General features: G+C 29.7%; 1 protein-coding gene across 3 annotated transcripts; it reads right to left on the reverse strand.

Moving 5' to 3' along the window:
- Window positions 1–147: 147 nt before the first annotated feature.
- Window positions 148–17,952, reverse strand: LOC131841810 (glycerol-3-phosphate dehydrogenase [NAD(+)], cytoplasmic). 3 transcript variants are annotated; one of them, XM_059190144.1, is made up of 9 exons: window positions 17,606–17,952; window positions 16,987–17,164; window positions 13,659–13,799; window positions 13,277–13,384; window positions 11,836–11,982; window positions 11,123–11,306; window positions 8,915–9,068; window positions 6,301–6,393; window positions 148–884 (listed from the first exon to the last, which is right to left on the reverse strand). In XM_059190144.1, exons 1-9 carry the CDS (start codon window positions 17,656–17,658, stop codon window positions 866–868), a joined length of 1,077 nt encoding a protein of 358 aa, XP_059046127.1. In that variant the 5' UTR covers window positions 17,659–17,952; the 3' UTR covers window positions 148–865. The 3 variants fall into 3 exon arrangements, with proteins under 3 accessions (XP_059046127.1, XP_059046124.1, XP_059046126.1); XM_059190141.1 differs by lacking the exon at window positions 148–884 and adding an exon at window positions 3,418–3,952; XM_059190143.1 differs by lacking the exon at window positions 148–884 and adding an exon at window positions 4,197–4,345.
- Between the last annotated feature and the right edge of the window lie 1,842 nt (window positions 17,953–19,794).

Here is a 19,794-nt window from a genome sequence, read left to right on the forward strand (position 1 = left end):
TATAATATAATAATAAAAAATAAATTGCATGCATGGGCGCTGAGGACCGGCCCTGAACGCAGGCATATGTATCTTACCATTATCATCAATCCTAACAATACCTTTAGATCTTCATAATAAACCAGTAAAAAGAGTAGTCAGAAATAATTGCAATAAAGTTTATTTAGACTGTTTATTTTTTTATAAGATTCTTTTATATACAGATATTTCATAGAAAATAGTTGAACTCAGAAATGAATTGCACATTTAATAATTATTAAAAATTCGTATTACAATCACCGAAGCAATCAATTATATGTTTGTCCATTGTTTAATAGCGCACGATGAGACAGCTAGCATCACCATCAGCAGGATAAAGTAGTGAGTCTTTATTCTTGAAAAATAGTCAGTCAAGAAAAAATAGTGTATAGAAATGAATTGCTCATTTAATAATTATTAAAAATTCGTATTCCAATCACCGAAGCAACCATTTATATTTTGTACATTGTTTAATAACGCACGATAAGTCTGCGAGAATCGGCATTAGCAGGATAAAGAAGTGATGGTTTGTATTCTTGACAAATAGCAAGTCAAGAAAGTTTAGTGTATACTAACAATATCGTTATATCAACCTATTTCTTTTTATTATTACATATATATTCAGATTGAATATACACATTAATTACCTACTTAAAACTATAAAGTTTATATTAAAATGTATAGATAACAACATATTACGTAATTGTAAATAACTTTCACACTAATACAAATCACTGGGGCACAAATAGTCTACATAGGTACGTCTAATCTTTTAAAAATATTTAAATTAATTATTCAAAGATCTATCTAATTTCGAGAAGACTAAAATAACTAAATATTTGTGTAACTAATTGTCCACTTTCATCCTGAAAAAAAAATACAAAAATTAATAAACCTTTTTATTCAAGATAAGAATTATGTAATTCATGTTGTGGCTGATACCTAATTCGTAGAATGTTAAGTGTTAGGTAAACTTAATTACTATAAAGCCATCTTGATGTTTTTTATCCAAAACCTTCGAAACCAGTTATTATATATATTATATATATGTTCATACACATAGATTAGGTTCAATTATGTTCAGTTGTTAATTCAATTCAATTTATCAAGGGCTAATAAAAAAATTATAGACAAGATTACTCATGTACTTACCAATACATAATTAAATTTCTAATTTATATAATGGCATAATATACTGAACACGATACATAATGAAACGATTAGTGCTGAATTAGTTACCACAAAAAGGAGATAATGTGAATGTAGATGAATATTCAAACGCTGTAGCTAAATGTAACAAGTTCTTCCTGCTCCTCCAACTTTAATTAAGCCATGTATATAGCTACCTTATTAAAAAAAAAAAAAACTTTTTTAAAATAGATATATATTCTTTGTGAGGTATAAATCCATGTAAATTCCTTTTACATAAAAAATACCTAATAATAAACTGGATAATTCATACAGCGCCATTTGTTTCCAAATAAACAGCTTGTATTCTGGGTACTAAACAACTGACTAAAATACTTGATACTTGTTTTTGTATATACAAACTCGCGAATTCAAACGTTTGTACTGTGCAAGGAATCAACCATTGAAAATAAATCGGTGTGCTAAACCGCTAGTCCACCAACGCCGTCAAACATACGTAAACGTAAAATTTATAATAAAGACATTAAATTATTCGGAATGTATTGAGGTACTAGATATTATAGATATGCGAACTAGCGCTATAGTTCTTGTCCGTTTTATAAACTTTTGTTTTTTACGCCTCTTTTGTCTATTTAAAACAATATTCGTAGTTGCTGAAAAAGTTAAATTTTTCCACTATTCAACCTACTAGAAATTTAATGAAGTTTCTTGATTTTTTTTGTAAGTATTTCTGAAAGAATCTTAATGCAATAAAATACTGTTACTTAAATGTCGCTGTTTAGAATTCATAGTAGGTAGGTATGTATATAATTACGTATCTTATATCTGAAAATAATAAACCATTTTTATCTGACACTGTATAATCATGAAAAACAAAATATTGCTCAGTACAAAATATTGCTTACCTATAATATAAAAACAGAAGCCGACATATTTAGATCTTACCTCCTAAATTTAGCTTACACAGCAATGTGATTTTCTAACTATCCGAAACTACCCTGAAAAAAACTAAATATGTATGTTTTATTTTTTATTTACTGTAATTAAGGCTTCTGTTTTTACGTATACTGCTTATTTAAACGATTGACAAATTGACGCAATAGTAAAGGTACCGAACTATTAACTAGAACGACATAAAAACATTTTTACAAAGCGAAAGTCTATTTACACTATGAAAATAACAGCAAGAAATCATAAAATAATCCAACATCTATAGATTTTCTTTAACCCTACAACAGTACGTCATGGTTGGATTAATTATTAAACTATTTATTGCATCATCTTCACCACTGCATTTTAACACATAAGTACATTTTATATTGTATCTAACATATTTTTAGAATATAGACTAGGAAAAATGGCTTGTGATAAATATTTAACGAATTACAATTCCGCAACAAAAGGCGAGAATTTCTAATTAGGTATCTAAGTACAATTTCTCTTTTTTTTATTATACTACATTACTCAATTCACTATCCCCTAAAATATGAGAGAATAATATGCCCGATATAAACATTTCTCAATAATCCTTATAAATTGATAGTGAACAACATGCCCAAGCCTAATCTAAGATTTTCATTCTATTTTGTATACTAAATGCAGAAATAGTTCAATTTATCGATGTGTTTGAAAATGTAATAACATAAATTAAATTCAATAAAAAAATACGTGTTTTTAAAAAGTTGTTGGCAAAAATAGAAAGTAACACAAAATAAAAATACATCACATATAATAACATGATTCACATAGGAAAGTGCAAATGAAATTTGTTTTCTAAAAATGTACAACTGAACAAATAGATTTATTACGGAACTTTATTCACTTAATCTTAAACAATACACCTATTGAATGATCAAAAATTAACGAAGTAGTACTAATTGAAATAACTGCAAAGTTATTATTTGTATCATAATATTGTAACATTGTTTAGAAAACATTTGTGTTTTGCAATGATTCAGATTTGTTTTAAAATATTTAACATTGATTAAACCATAAATAAATATAATGCTTTGTGAAGCATTACTATCAAATTTATTTGTTACAATAAACAAAAACACTTTTTTATAACAATACGAATAAGCCATGTCTTAAGACATTATATATTGAAAGGTGCCATCACGACATATTGCACAATATCAAAACGCCTGATTCTTCAATTAAAAAAGTCGTATTTGAAAGCACTCTGAACTACGCTGTACATTATAATCTTTACATAATCTGTCTAGTTTAAAATCAAATATACCTATATACCTATCTGCAGCAATGAGTCTTTCATGCCTGAACATTTTTTTAAGCAATATATAATAGTAATTACTATTACATATCATTATTTCTTTTAGTCGTTTATGTGTACGACAAGACAACCGTGTATATTTGCGTAACAATGAAAGCCAATACATCTCAGTAATAGCACTAATTTTCTTAAATTATTGCACTTATCGCGCTCCCTACAGAAATGTATTATACTATCACTTTTAAAATAGTTATTATACCTCTTTTTACAACACTTATATGAACACAATAATAAAACTGTAATACACATATATGATGTTAGGTTTACAAAATTAAGCTGGATGGTGCAAATCAAATGAACATAAATAGAAAATTTGACAATTATGGTTTAACCAATTTGTATATTAAAGTGGTAAATCTGAATAGCAATGCCTCAGGTAGTGACATGTGCAGTATGTGCAGTTGACTGGAATGCGATAATCTCAACTTGATGTCAAGCACTGATGGGGCCCGTCACTCAGGTCACAGAGAACATTTGGGCTGCGACTGTTCCCTAAAATATTAGTGAAATGTCAGTAAAACTACTGAAATTAATAAATTATTACCAGCACCATGATGTTTGTCCTATTTATCGCGTAGGTTTCGTCGTGATATTTAATAAATGTTTTATTTTTTTCTTTCAAGATAAATTCTCCTTTTGAAAGGATGTGACAACAATGTTTAATATCCCGATATATGGCAATTAAAAGTTCATACAGCCGTTGGAATGGAAATATCGTATTATTAAAACACAGAAAGACAAAACAAACATATATTCATAAAACAAACATGCATATAGAAAAATATATAGCTTTTACATACAAAAAATACAAGCACACTGTTATAAAAAAATTTCGTATACTTTCAAAATCGCATTTAGTATATACTGATATTTTTAGGACCGAATCTGAAATATTAAAGGAATTATGGTAAAGGCAAATAAATAACAAATGTGCACTGACAAATAACCTTGCAGCGGAAGAATTGCACAAGTGTTGATAAACGGATATATGACCTTCGACCTTCGATGCAAGCTATTCAATGTCGTAAGGTCATGATAAGATGTTCGTGATACGTATTTATATAATTGAATAAGTAAGACAAAACGTGATACATATATACACCGGATAACTTATGTCGTTCAAATGAAAATGGCAAATGACTATGGCTTAAATACATTTGAAAAAGTAGTCATATCTGTTGGTCAATTATCCAAAATATAATCTGACACAAATTGCCTTCTGAGAAATAAATGAGGTAATTGTTTAATGATTTTAATATCAATAGAATAGCCGTCGTGTAACTATCATGCGATATTTTTTTTCACGCGATAAACTAAGTTATCCGGTATAAAAGTAAAGAAGACTGTAAATATGGTAATATTGTTGTTAAGGAAAGAATAGTTTATTTTCAACATGTTTATTATGGACACCGTAATTTTGGTTACAGGTAGTAATTCCTATTCGGGAAAACGTGGAATAGCTAAGATAAGATTAAATTGATAAAATATATTATTACAAGTTACTCTTACGATACATACACACGATACATTATTAACTATGTCTGTATTCAACTACTATGTAGGTCTTTACAACATCAATAAACTTTATCTCAACAACCACTCGAATATGTTCATTTATACAGAGGCTAGTAGTCAAAACTAGATAACAAACCTTGTGCTAGTGAAATTTGTTAGCTAATTTGACAGTTAATACATCAACAATGATAAAAATAGTATCCACTACCTATTCTATATTAATAGCAAAGTATACATACTTCAAATCTACTGTCAGTTTGTTAAACGACAAGATGCTTCTGTTCATGCTTTTAACTTACTGTAAATAGAATGAATAATATGACTGCAAGTTATTAACATTTTATAACGAATAATATAATAATGCTTATTGTCAACATGCATCTTTTGATGTATTTAATTAAGTTGATAGTACAAAAAAACTAACAGATACGAATGTATGTCCAATTGAGAGTACAAGTGAAACAATAAAAATAGCTCTACATGGATTTTTTTAAAGTGTATTATCAATAACCTAATTGAAACATACTAATATAAATGTTTTTATTTAAAGCATATATATAGTCCGATTAACAATCAGGCTAAAATTAAATTAAAAATATATTTCAAAGCAAATTGCAGTCAACATATTCATCACTACAGACACACACATTGATTTCGATAGATGTCGCTTTAAGTGCTTGTTTATGCGCTTAGTGTGTGCTCTTTGAACCTTAGACTTCGGCTGAGTTTTAATTCGGGATCACTTTACAATGTTATTTTTTTAAAGGAGATGGGCGTACATTTAAGTTTAAGGTGATGAACAACTGTCAGTTAACAAGTAATCATGGTGTCTATTAAAATCTCGTCAAACTCAGTAAGTGCAATATCTTATTGTAGAGCACAATGTTGCTATAATATTGCAAGGTTACGTATTTTAGATATACATACAAACATTAAGCTTATTTGGGTACTGGCAATTGCTTAAAAAAATACGAAGAAACAAGTATAAGCTTATTAAAAGTTTAATCATGAACGAAAGAAACAGCATTGGATAAAATAATTTTTTAATGATTCTAAAGGAAAGTGAGAATTTATGAATAAATAGCTCTTGTAACATCACAGTAAAGAAAAAATGAAATTTTTATGCTTTTATTTAAACGAAATAATTGCGACATCTATCAATTCCGTCAATGTCGGTGACTGTACAGTTTATCTAAGTACTAGTACCTTGTATAATAAATCTACACACTGTGTTAAGTTATTGCCTCTATTCTACATAACGGGCTGTATAATGATCTAAATGTAAGCTTGGCAAATAGGAAGCTGATGCATGGAATGAGTCTTACATGTGTTCTGGATGACTGCGTATACAGTCAATGAAGTCACTAGGTTTTAGCTCGCCTCGGCAGATACGGAACACAGCTGTGAAAAGTGGAAACCTGTAACATAAAAAATAGTGGTATTAAATTACCCGGTATACATATATATCTCAAGGGAGGTGCACGATTTCAAATGCTCATTTCCAGAAGCGATAGTTTTCATATAAAAAGAAAATAAAAACGAAATAAACTTCTGTAAACATTTACACATGCCGTGGCAATCATTAATTAAGTCAACACTATATATATGAACTTCTCGGAAATAATAGTAAGTGTAACTACATAGTGGATGTCTTGCTGGTCGCTCAAATATAATAAATAAATAAATAGGACGGGTAAATGCAATATTTCACCCTTCTCAAAGAGAAAAAATATACTATCTACTACTATTAGTCTATACATATCCAATTCATATCAGTTGCTAAGCGCTACCCTCGGTTAAAGCGATACAATAACATATAAACACTTCAGTACTTCCGTTGCAATATGAAGTAACCTTTTAAAATATTAGAAATTGACAAAATACTAAAGTGTTAGTCTATACTATAGTGTGAGTAAACTTAACTGTATGTAGCCAGTTCAATTAGGTTACGTGAGAGAGCAGAGAAACCAACTTAAATTCGTCCAGTAATATGATTAGGAAGAAACAAGAAAAATACACATAAATTTCAAAATATTCTAAAAAATCTGTCTATTTTACTTCATAGTATTAAGTAAATGCTTTTAAACAGTTTTGTTTATACGATGATTGTCATGAAGAGCGTATTAAAATGTACAAAATACAGTGCAAGCTGATTTAACCTACACAAACTACATGGGTATGAGCCAAGATATTCTATTTTCATACACATTTAAATGAAATTATGCAAAATGTGTGTACACGCATCTACATTAGCATTTAATTTTATGTTACTTCAAAAATATTGATATCTTTATTATTATTATACATATATCTTATATATAAAATTCTAGTGTCACAGTTTTCGTTTCCATACTCCTCTGAAACGGCTTGACCGATTCTCATGAAATTTTGTGAGCGCATTGAATAGTTATGAGAATCGGCCAACATCTATTTTTCATCCCCCTAAATGTTAGGGGTAGTCCACCCATAATTTTTTTTTTATTTTTTAGACAAAATTTTTAGTTTCTATTTTTTTATGATACAACATACAAAAATACATGCAATCCTAAATTTTCACCCTTCTATCATCAACCCCTATTTTTTTATTGCGTTATTAATTTATATGGCAAAACACCGTTTGCCGGGACAGCTAGTTAATAATAAAAAAAGCATAAAATGCGATTCGAAATACGCTATATTTGTTAATTTGTTACTACCACCAAAAAATATTTAAAACTGTTTAGTAACACAGAATACGTGCACCACTATTGTCAAATTACTTTATTAATTATTATGTAATGCCTAGTATTATACGCACGCGTTTTTTACGTGTACAATATAATTAAACACGAAGCAGCTACGGTCTCTTTAATCAGCACGCTTTGTTTAGTTGGTTTTTTCTTCAATGCACGAACAGTTGGTTTGTATGTACACTATAGTGATAAACATAAATCACGTAGCTAGACGCGTCAACACGATAATAGTTGTCGCATAGGTCGCGTGATAGGTCGTGTGAGAGTTCGTCATAGGTCGTTCATTCGTTACAGAATATTACATTGATTATTGATAGATCTACTAATACATCGTTTGTAGGTGGCGTGATAGGACGCATGATAGTGCCACCTCATAGATCACATCATAAATATGTGTTATTCTAAATGATACGTATTTCTTCATGTATTAATTCTTTTGGAAACTGTTAACATATATATATATAATAACGTCATTGCCTTGCCTTTATCATATTATTTGGGGTCGGCGCAGTATTTAAATATAATAATATTATGTAATTATAATAGTACTATTTTATCATTTATACTACATATTCCGTGTGTATTTGGTCGTCACACTATACCGTATCGTTCAATTAACGTTAATCGTTATAATACAAACGTCACATACCGATTTTAACGGGCATTTATATTACTGGATTTTTCCATCAACTCGATGAATGAACTGTTATATAATACAATATGTAGTGTTAGAAATAAAATAGCGAAATAATGAATACTATAATATTTAGTTATTTTTCTACTTCTCACACTGCAATAATTCGATCTATCATTAATGTGTGGTTTAACCTTAGCTCACGAACGTATCACTAACCGTTTATCACTTACCTATACCATACAGGACCTACAAAAGTGACAAGTAATACCTATGAATAAAGTAACATGATATAAACACTGATTTTGGGTTGTTCTTAATAGTTACTGTAAGCATAATCGATTTATATTATTTTGTTTAATTCTGCTAACAGTAGCATGTGTGAGCCCACAAATTCAGTGCGGAGACCAGACTATCACTAGCATTACCTACATTTCCTTTTTGTGATCAAGTAGTCGCTAGTACAGTAGTTTAATTCCACTGAATTCAAAGTAATATAACAAAATAATATAAACCAATAACATAATTAAAATAGAAGTCGGCATAATTTATTTTAAATTGTAATAAACTTACCTGTTCTCCATATTTTTGTTAGCCAGCATGTGGTTCACTTCATCGGCAGTTATTGGTCCCTGAAGTTTCTGTCCATTCAACATCTCATCTTCTAGTTCTTTTATAGAACGGCCTGTTTTCACAAAGGCTTCTGCTACTCGCCTATTTCTGCCACCTACAATATATCGAAATTGTTTCGTAGAATGTTTTATACTCAACTAACAATACCTGATTATTTTTTGCCGGCTGATGTCTAGATCAGGTCTCTTATCAAGTTGCGAGACAGTACTGGTTATTCGGACTATTCATAACATAAATTAAAAACGCTCTTCTAACAAGGATTAACTCAAAGTCTACAATACTAAAATATTTAATCGCTTAATGTATTTATGTGCTTAGGTCGTTATATATTATATATATTTATATATATTTGCTTTATTTAGTATAGTATATTTTTATACATGTATTATAAATATATTGACTGTACATAGTAATATTCTATTTGTGTATTTAGAACTCTTGTACTACCATTATCCGCTATATGTCCACTGACACAGCGTTAGGTTGGCTGGAAGAGATCTCTTTCAGAGATAAGCCCACCCTTGCTCACATTTTTATTTATAAATATGTTGTTTCTTACTATATATATATAACAATATATTTACAAGGCAAATTTTGTAACGATACAACTACTATCGGATACTATTAGAATAAAAATAAACCCTAGTTAACACAAATTAAAAAAAAGGTACTTTTTAATTTAAGGAATTTTTACGAGGTTCAGGCATATTATTCTTGAGCAAGAAACTTGCATGTTGCTTTTTGTAAATAAATGTAGTTCAAATATATTTTTTGGTAAGATTAAAATGAATGTATAGTAGTTGATATAGAACAAAAATATAAGAGTCAAAGTATGAAACACATAAATAAGTAATACATTAAATATTACTTATTTATGTGTTGTTTTTTAAATTACCTAAAATAAAGACTTTATGTAAACACTACTTCGATAAAATTGTACATTCTTTAAGTTTGGAATGTTACATAACAGATAATATCTGATGTAATGGAAGTATTTGTAAGTGGAAGTGAAGACTATAATAATACCTACATAACAAGTATTACATATTGTTAGTAACAAACAGGTAATACAGCTGATAAGGGTTTATTTTATCAAGTCAATCCCTATTATCTTTTAGATAAATATTTTATCTATTATAATAATTAACATACTATTTTTGTGCTTCTGCGTATATAAACGGATGTGTGTAAATATTATCGACATTATCGACTAATGCCATTTGTTTGTACCAAAATGTCGAGGTTTATAACCTACATTGATGGGCAAAGTACGGTCCGCGAGCAAAGCGCGGCCCGCGATGGGCTTTAATCCGCTCATTTAATTTCTAACAAAGGACAATCAAAGTCCCTCGGAAGTATATCTCGGTGATTCATTAACAAATGAGGTACAAAAATAAATAAGATAAATCGAAATCTGAGTGGAAGACATTGACAACAAAGTTCGTTATACTTTGTGTTCTAATGTATTGTTATTTTTGTAACGATTATTTTAAATAAATTTAATACAAATTTATAAAAAATCATACATTGTTTAAAGGAGAATGCAAGTTTTAGCAAACATTTAACAGCTAACATGAATTCAGAGAATGTGTGCTAATGATATTATGTCATATTTGTGCGAACAGATTCTGGCAACGAAATACCTGAAATGTTGCAATCAGTATTATACTCGAAATATTTTTTCCAATATGTCAGTTTATGTTATCGATTCTCTAAAACCTTAATATATTTTATGTTATAATTTCATGTTATTAAACACTTTACTTAAACACACTGCCCACTAATCTCTGTTTACCCTATGATCGACTGGGAGAAAATACCTTATGGTGTTAAGTCCGCCATATGCACCTTTATTTTTGTATTTGTGCATCATAGTTTTAATATTTTTTTATTTATTGCTTTTGAAATAAATATCTAAACGCACTAGACTTGGATGGGCGGCCTTAGTAAAGCTTGAGGCTTTATATAACCGAAACCTGTGTATAGAATTAAATTAAGGTAAAGGATATAGCATGTAGTGTAGTGGGAATGCAAAACGTAAAAAAAAATTTGGATGGGCCGAACTCTTGTTGATAACCAGGTATAAGTACGCATACATAGTATCTTTGAATTGAAATACTTATTATTTAATTAATATATAAGACTTACCGTAGCAAGTGGTAACAAGATCGGCAACCCCGCAAGATTCAAAGAATGTACTCAACTTGCTACCAGGGTAAAATACATCAACGAATTTGATCATTTCCATAAGACCTAGCCGAATAACTGCTGCTTTTGTGTTATCACCGAAACCAAGACCGTCAACAAATCCAGCACCCACAGCAACTATGTTCTATAAGAAATATTAATATTTGTTACTTAAGAATTTGTAAAATTTTCATCAAAAAAACTGGTGACGTAACAGAAAGAGTATAACACTCGTCTAGCTGCACAAAGACCCATATTCCACGAGTCTTCATACAAAAGTAGTGTAATGTATGTAATATATGTCACATGGTATAATACTCGTATGTACTCAATTTTGACCTGACTAGGAATAAGTTACCTATTATGCCTATTGTATCACAGACCGTAGTGTTTTCCCTGCATTTCATGCTCAAATTTCAAACACAAAACTTATTGTATTTTCATAATTCTTTGTTTAATTCAATATTAAACTAATAAGAAATTGTGTTAAACAAACTTTATATGACATAAGAATCACCTTCAATAAATTATGAAATAAGATTTTCAAAACAATTTCAGACACAACTGTTAGGAGTGCTTTTCTGGATGTCATGACACCAAAAGTGATACTTAAAACATAATGCGTTATTAAATATTAGTGTTACAGTAATTAGAGAAAGAAATCATGATTAAACCTTAAGAGCTCCGCAGATCTCGACAGCGTCCTCGTCATCGACGACTACAACCCTGAAATATTCCGTCTGTATGATGTCACGCAATACCGGTGCCAGCAATACATCGCGGCACCCGATAGTAGTCTCGCAGAATTTTTCTTCTGCTACCTGAGAGAATATATAAATATTTTATATTGATAAATTCTATGGTTCAGAAAGTTTTTATCCAATTGAAAAATAAGCGTCTTTATTTGTCTTGAGTGCATGTTATACGTTATCTACGTCAACTTTAATTAATTAATTTTCAATTTATATGTGAAATTTACGCCCAGTGTTGGTCATATATTGTTAATATCATCATGATAGAAGTCCGCTGTTATGTAAACATAAAAAATAATTATGTATTTGTGTCTTGCTTCTAAATATGTTGTCACTGTCTTCGACTAATATTTGATTTGTTATCAGCGTTTTCCACTAACTAGAATGGTATTTATATTGACACAAAGTTTCTCATATCGCTTCAGATTCGATTTAACGACCGAGTCAGAGTAGGAAGTCACTAACTCACGAGTCGTCATTATTGATAAAAACCTTAAATAGTAATGGACTAAGTGTATAATCCCTGAAGAATATCTGACGAGACACCAATGAAGATGACTAATGATGAGGATAGAAATTCTGTTTGTCTCTATCTAGTTTATATTAGCTAAATAGAACAAGGAATATACAATGGATAAAGATTTCCATGGCTTTCAGTTTACTAGAAGGAATAAAATTATTTACTCAACCCATAACATTGTATAGTGAACAAAATTAATCATGTATTTACGTTAAAGAGTATCTTATCACTCAGCAGCAATTACTTGGAATGAAGTCCAATGCTAAGTATTTACTTATATATTTATAGCACTGGACTTCATTTCAAGTGTAGTTATTACTCATTCACATGTGTAATTGGTAAGAGCAATTAACTCATACAAAACCGGAGACGAAACTATAAATTATAATTATTATAAATTAGCGAGCCCTACGGTGAACAGGCGATTATTCTAGACATACAAACGCATAAAATGTTGACTATCAATAAAGTATAGTTTAGATATCATCTACTTAATAATGGTTTTAAGTAGACTACGAATAAAGTATACTTTTAGACAATCTATAAAAGAACAACCACTATCGATCTATTATAAAAACTTCGGAATTGATCAATAATATCAATCAGAGATAATGATTTCGAAAAAATGAGATACGTTAATGTTAATTGTTGTATGGGCATTTTTTAATGCAATTGTCTTTACGAAAACAATTACTTAACTAGGTAGGTATAAACTACTATTTTTTATTGTAGATGAATTGACTAGGTATACTTCATAAAAATGATCGTACATATTAATTATAGGAAATTAAAAAAATATTCCAGCTTGATTACGCATAGAACTACTATATACTATGTACAAACCTCGGATGCAATATTAGCTCCCATGAGCACAGCACAAGGAATTTTCAAACATCTTGTGATGATGTGGGAAATCAGATCAATGCCACCTCCTTCTGCGATATCGAAGCCCTGAAACACACAGCAAAATTTTATATACCAGTCAATCAACGGATGCGAATTACGTAAAAGTAGATAAACCATTTTAAGTGTTTATAACTCTGTTATAAATACTTTATTAAAATTACTAATTCATTTGTGAATTAAAATAATTGAGAGGCCAGCACAGTATATTTGACATTATAGCAGTACAGTGAGTAGGTTCAGTCAGTGTTTATAAACCAAAAAATTAAACATTGATATCAATTTGATTAAATTTTCTGTTATATCGATCAGAGGGAAATACCTTTATTAATGATAGTGCAGCCGCGGTTGGCTTTATTTTCCCAAGAAGCGTAGAACATATAGTTCGTACGAATTGATGAGGCACAACGAAAATGAGGATATCTGCATCCTTAGCCGCATCTACCAAATCAGGGACAGCAACCTATATAAACAAAAAATATATTTAATTAATTAATTACTATTAAATGAAGCATTTCATTAATTAGTGTCCATAAATAAAGTACAAGATACAATGTTACAATTTTTAAAGTACACCAAGTTACAACATTTTATATTTACATTATTGTGTGTATAAAATCTAGATTAAGTTAAATAAGATATAAAAAATATAGAATTGACGGTTAATCATATTCAAACTAAAGGCATTATAGACGGTCCAACTCATTTATAAATCATGCAAGTAAAAATTTTCCATTACTTTAGGTGTTCAATTAACAGAATACTAATACAAGCTCTATAATATCTCTTACTTTATAATGTAGAATGTTTACATAAAATTTTGTCTCCTGCTTTATAAAATCAATCAAGTGCGAGTCGGAATTGTGCATCGAAGAAATATTGAAAATGAGTTATTAAGTAACAAACAGTTAAAAGCAGCTAAATAAACAGCTTTAGGCTATTCAATATATCGATTCGATGCCATGAGCAATTCCTAGAATATAACGCTGTAACAGACGCACGGACAAAGTGTCATATTAAGAATAAAATGTTTTGCGAATTTATGTGGTTTGTTTGATTGTAGGTATTTATAGCACCAACGAAGTTTTTGTAATCTTCAAGCCTTTGATAATAAGCGACATTATTTATACCTGCATATACATTAGTTACAAGCGTGTTATTTACCTATTTGTAAGTCTGATTTATAAGCAAATAGATTATTTTTATATTATCACAAAACTATATGGTTAGGTAAAAAGCCCTTAATGCAAGATGCTTTTTACATTTAAAGTATTATTGTCTTATATCAAATTATAACCAAATTAGGGCAGCAGATTAGCCGTAATAAGCGTCATTTAATAACCATTACCTACTTAATTTTAATATATTGTTTTGTTATTAAATAATAACATCGAAATTAAATGGGAGTGAAAGCAATATTTGACATTGTGTCTGTATAAGATAATGTACACGACGTTTTTTATTAATTTTTCACTTTCAATTCTTAACTGTGCTTAAAACACGTACGAAACCTAATAATACAATGAAACGTAAATGGAATACAGATACAAAATAATTATAGATTACATTTGCCTGTTCTTTATATAGACACTTAACATTCAGACACAATAAACCTGATAGCATTGAATGGTTACCTAATGACATTGGCAATGGAACAACTCCCTTATGATAGAAAGATATAAATAGATTCTATGCACGTGACACTGCAAATATCTAGATATCACAAAGTTCTAGTTCTCAATCTGTATTTATTCTTCAAACAATAAATATACATTTTTTGTTAAATTTAATATTTATTTTTTAGATTATAAATATGTAAATACTTTTAATATTTTGCTGAAACCAAAGACGTTTTTTATACACATAAATATATACCACAGTGGTGGCAACCAAGAATACGACCCATCTGATGGTAAATGTTAATAAACGTGTGCATTGCCGTCTCTCAAAAAACCCTAACATACACTTCTTGAAACACCCCTATAGTCCTCATAGGTAGTTCATTTGATTATATGAGTGTCCGTAAAAGTAAATGCCTCTGAAATGACTGAAGTTTCATAGTGTGAGGATGAATTTCCTTCCGAAGCCAAGTGGTGTAATGGTATAAGGTTGCTGCGGACATCATATTAAATTAATTTCTTAGAACACAATCCATTGTATAATATATGTATTCAATAGAACAGGCAAAGTCAGGCTAAGTCTTACCTCACTATGAGGGTCTATATCTCTAGTGACATTGAGATCATCCACAATTCTCATGGCACTTCTCTGAACCAGGTCATAAGACTGAGATAGGTGCAAGGAGCATCTAGATATCGAGTCAGTGGTTTTGATGGTCCTATAGATGAGAGCAGCATTTACATGGGGGCGGGACTGGGGATTAGTAGAGTAAAGCAGTTCCGACCATGCTCGAGAATCCCAGAAGTAAGAAGGATATAGGTACAGCTTATATAACATATATACCCAGTATTATTGTCTTTATAACAATGAATGTCAGTGAAGGTCAATAAATCATTAACAAAATAATTTGCAAATCTACAAGAACACCAGTCCAATCTATTAGAGGATAGAACACCTAATCTATTTAATAATAAAATTCTAATATATTGGAAGATAAAAGTATGTTGGTAGAACAGAAAGCACAATGTTAAATAGAGAACTGTTCCATTTCGAAATAAAAATAACTTTTGAAACTTATATATGTTACACACAAATATAATATATATACGCATGACATAAAATCTTATAGGCAAGTTATGTGTAAAATATTAATATATAGGTATACATATATATATATAATAATTTCTGAAGTAAATATAGCATTGTGAAATGTCACATGTCCTCAAAACTAAACTTATTATAAGGTACATATCAAAGATAAGTTAGTGTGGTAAATATTATAAGCAGAATTTAATATAACATATTGGCATAACCAAGTGCCAAGATAGGATATTATACTTATATAATATCCTATCTTGGCACAGCTGCCAGTTTCTTTTGACACTGGTGTCTTAATTGAATTACAATGCAGTTCCTACAATGTTTCATTTCAAACAGTCTGAAATTGCAAAATATACAATTCAGCTTGAAACCATGGTGTCATATGTTTCATACAAATCATATTTGAAATGTGTTCCAAGTGTATAATTTGTTACAATATAGGTATAAGGGCTTCTCTTTCAGATATTTCTTATTTGAGACTTTTTAAGAAAAATGTTCTTTTTTTTGTAATAATATAATATAAATCTGCTTATTATTATATTTATAAACATAAAACCTTTCCGTCTCTTGTGCATGTCTTATTTTTTACCAATATCCATACCTACCTGTCTGGCTAGCTACTTCAGTTGAGTAGTAGGGGGCAAGAAGCTCATCTAGTGCATTTTATTTCATTTTTTTATTATTATTTTTTAGCCAATTTCAAAATTTAAATATTACATAGCATTGTAGGTATATGTCTAACATATTTAAAGTAAAAATTACTGTCTGGACAATTAACTCTATATAAGGTTGTCTGCTAAATAATAGTTTAGAGAATAATAGGCTTTATTCAACAAATATTTCTCCATAAATTTAAAAGTTCAGCTAATACTCACTTTTATTATAGTATAATCTATAGTAAATCTAATAAAAAGTTGAACTTTACTTACCACATTTGCAGGTAGTTTGTGTCCTGGCAAATATTTTACATTCTCATGTGTTTCATTAATAATTTCTGTCAGTTTCTTCCCTTCAATTAATTCCTCATAAACCCACATTGTCACACGGTCTTCAAAATTGGAAAGTCTGGCTGCATTTTTTCCAACAATTTTTGCAATTGCTGAACCCCTTCATGAAAAATTGAAAATAAATTAAATAAAGTAAGTAATTTTTGTGCCCAATCGATTATATCTGATGGCATGTGTTATTAGGAAATAAAAAATTTTACATTTGTAAACCTTTTAATATATACATATATTTTCTATGTTCATGGTAGTGAAAAAAATACATACTTAAGCTTAAAATTGTGTTGACATTTACATTTCCTTGTTATAATTATAACAATAGATAAGATGGTTAAGAGGCATCCTGGCAACCGTTTTTAAATTACAATTTCAAATTTGAAACTTCATAGAAAACAAAAAACAAAAAGTACATAACTAAAAGATATAAACTACATTATGTCATCATTGTATTAAGGTCATATCTCGAGTAGTTTAAAGGTGATCAACTAATAAGTGTATAATTAACAAAAGCACGCAAGTAATTTTTTTAAAAGAGAAATCTCACCAATTTCCTGATCCAATAATGCAAACTCTGTTTTTGATTTGCTTTTCTGCCATTTTATATGAACTGCAATAATAGTTAGCAAATTAAATAAAATTATAACTGAAGTCTCTGAATGAAGATAAATAAAAATTGCGAATGAACTGCTGAAGTTAAAATGCAATCAACTAAAAACTGTTCATACTGCTCACAGCAGTGAATACTGAATGTCTACTGGCTAATGTTAATGACAGACGATCGTAGTGAATATGAACGTTATCAAACCAGTTATCAGTTTCTTTATCAATAAGTAAACAGAAGGATACTTTTACTACAAGTGTGAAGTGAGTAATAGATTAACAGTTAGAAAACTAAAACAAACAAAAAAGTTGACAATTGTTAAATAATGTGACATGCCGACATGCTACTTGATGACACTGACATCGACTGTCACCGATACCTTGAATTACATGGTAAATGGCTGTATGGGCTGAGTCCTTTTGCCTTTCCCTGAAAATGGAAATACCGAACCAAAAAAAAATTAAAGGGTATAGTGAATTCCTACATGTTTATTATGATCACATTATGTTGGAGCTCATAATACACAACATAATTTATTTGCTCAAATCACTTTTATAATCTAGTTCTATTTGGAATTCGGTTTATTTCAAACCGGAGTTGAACCGATATTATGCTACAGAAACAGCTAGTATCTATGACCGTGCAAAACAAATAATAAAATAAACATTCGAATGTTCTCGAACGTCATGATCGAAATGTATGCGTATTTTCATTCATTCGTGCCCAATGATACTAAATTATGGTATATCCCCCAATTTAGGGTAGATAGGACAAATAGAAGTTGTTGTGGAAGAATATTGTATGTTCCGAGAAAACATATGAACAGTATAAAAGAACTTTATTATGGATTTCACATATTCTAAATTCACTGTTATAATATTCTATTTGTGTAAAAATTTTACACAGAAAATATATCCAGCAAAAATATAATGCTCTACAGGTATAACATTTGACCCTGATGACTGGAAACTGAATACTCTCAAATTGCGGTACTATAAAAGGATATAAAATTTTGCAGTGCTCTAAAAACCGTTCACTTTTTGCTATTGTAACACTGCTACCTTTACCTTATCGACATTATCGACTCCAAAAAGTATCTCTAAAGAAATTAAATAAAATTCTAAAAGTCAATTAAATCTGAACCTACCCGCACGATATCTGCAAGGTTAAGATTATTTCAATTTCATAGTTCTTTCGAATTAATAGATATTCTGACTGAAAAATTTATTTAAAATCTATATTTTTAAATATTATAACGATAACAAGTAGTGTTAGGTGAGATAACTAGGTTCAAATCAAACATAGAAGTATTGTCTACCTGTAGGAACATTCCTAGAGGTATAAATTTTTTAGTATTAGGAGCTATGTAACTTAAAACGACGTAAATTATTGTAATTGCTTCTGGTTCGGTCAGTAGTCTTCAGTCAGTCACTTTAATAAATAGAAAAGCCTAAAACATTTCTTATTGTTCATTTATAGAACTACCCATATGCTCCCACCTAATTATTAAATAAAGTGCCATAATGTTTTTTTAATTTGCTGTGGATCCTGAATCTAAGCTGTAGCTTCATACTAACTGTTGTATTTTTAGCATTTCAAACCCTTGATGGAAGATTGTCTGGATTAATTTCACCAAGCATGTGATACTAATCATATATATATATATATATATATGATTAGTACATATGTGGAACCGTAATCACTTTAAATCTATTGTATACAAAAACATGACATCAGTTTCTCGCCCAATCCATTTCTAACACAATACTGGTATCGATTCATTAGGCTCTTAGGAATTTTATTGCAATGCATATTTTTCTTCCCTAGATAATGGATTGTTAGTTCCCTAGATAATGAAAATGTTAATTAGGTTAAAGGGGTCCCACCACATTACGTGATTTTGAGGTCATGGGGTAATTTTGAGGTATATAATTTGACGACCTTGGTGGTCTAGCGTAGACCGCTACTGCCTTACGCACACTGTTTTACGACCGATGGTGTCGGGTTCGATTTCTCGCACGGCACAAACATTTATTCATGGGTATGATTGTTTGTATCGGTCTGGGTATTTTCTATGCATAATATATATGTATTTACGAAAAAAAAATTGTCTATCTATTTATATCAGTTGT

This window comes from Achroia grisella, unplaced genomic scaffold, assembly GCF_030625045.1.
Source record: "Achroia grisella isolate CSIRO2021 unplaced genomic scaffold, CSIRO_AGI_Agris_v1 utg1920, whole genome shotgun sequence".
NCBI lineage: Eukaryota > Metazoa > Arthropoda > Insecta > Lepidoptera > Pyralidae > Achroia > Achroia grisella.

Excerpts from the sequence above, each read along its gene's own strand:
- LOC131841810 (XM_059190141.1), bottom strand. The coding sequence starts at position 17,658 with ATGGCAGAAAAGCAAATCAAAAACAGAGTTTGCATTATTGGATCAGGA. Across the intron at positions 17,165-17,605 it reads ATTATTGGATCAGGAAATTG|GGGTTCAGCAATTGCAAAAA; the intron begins GTGAGATTTCTC and ends TTTTTCATGAAG. Across the intron at positions 13,800-16,986 it reads ACAAACTACCTGCAAATGTG|GTTGCTGTCCCTGATTTGGT; the intron begins GTAAGTAAAGTT and ends TTGTTTATATAG.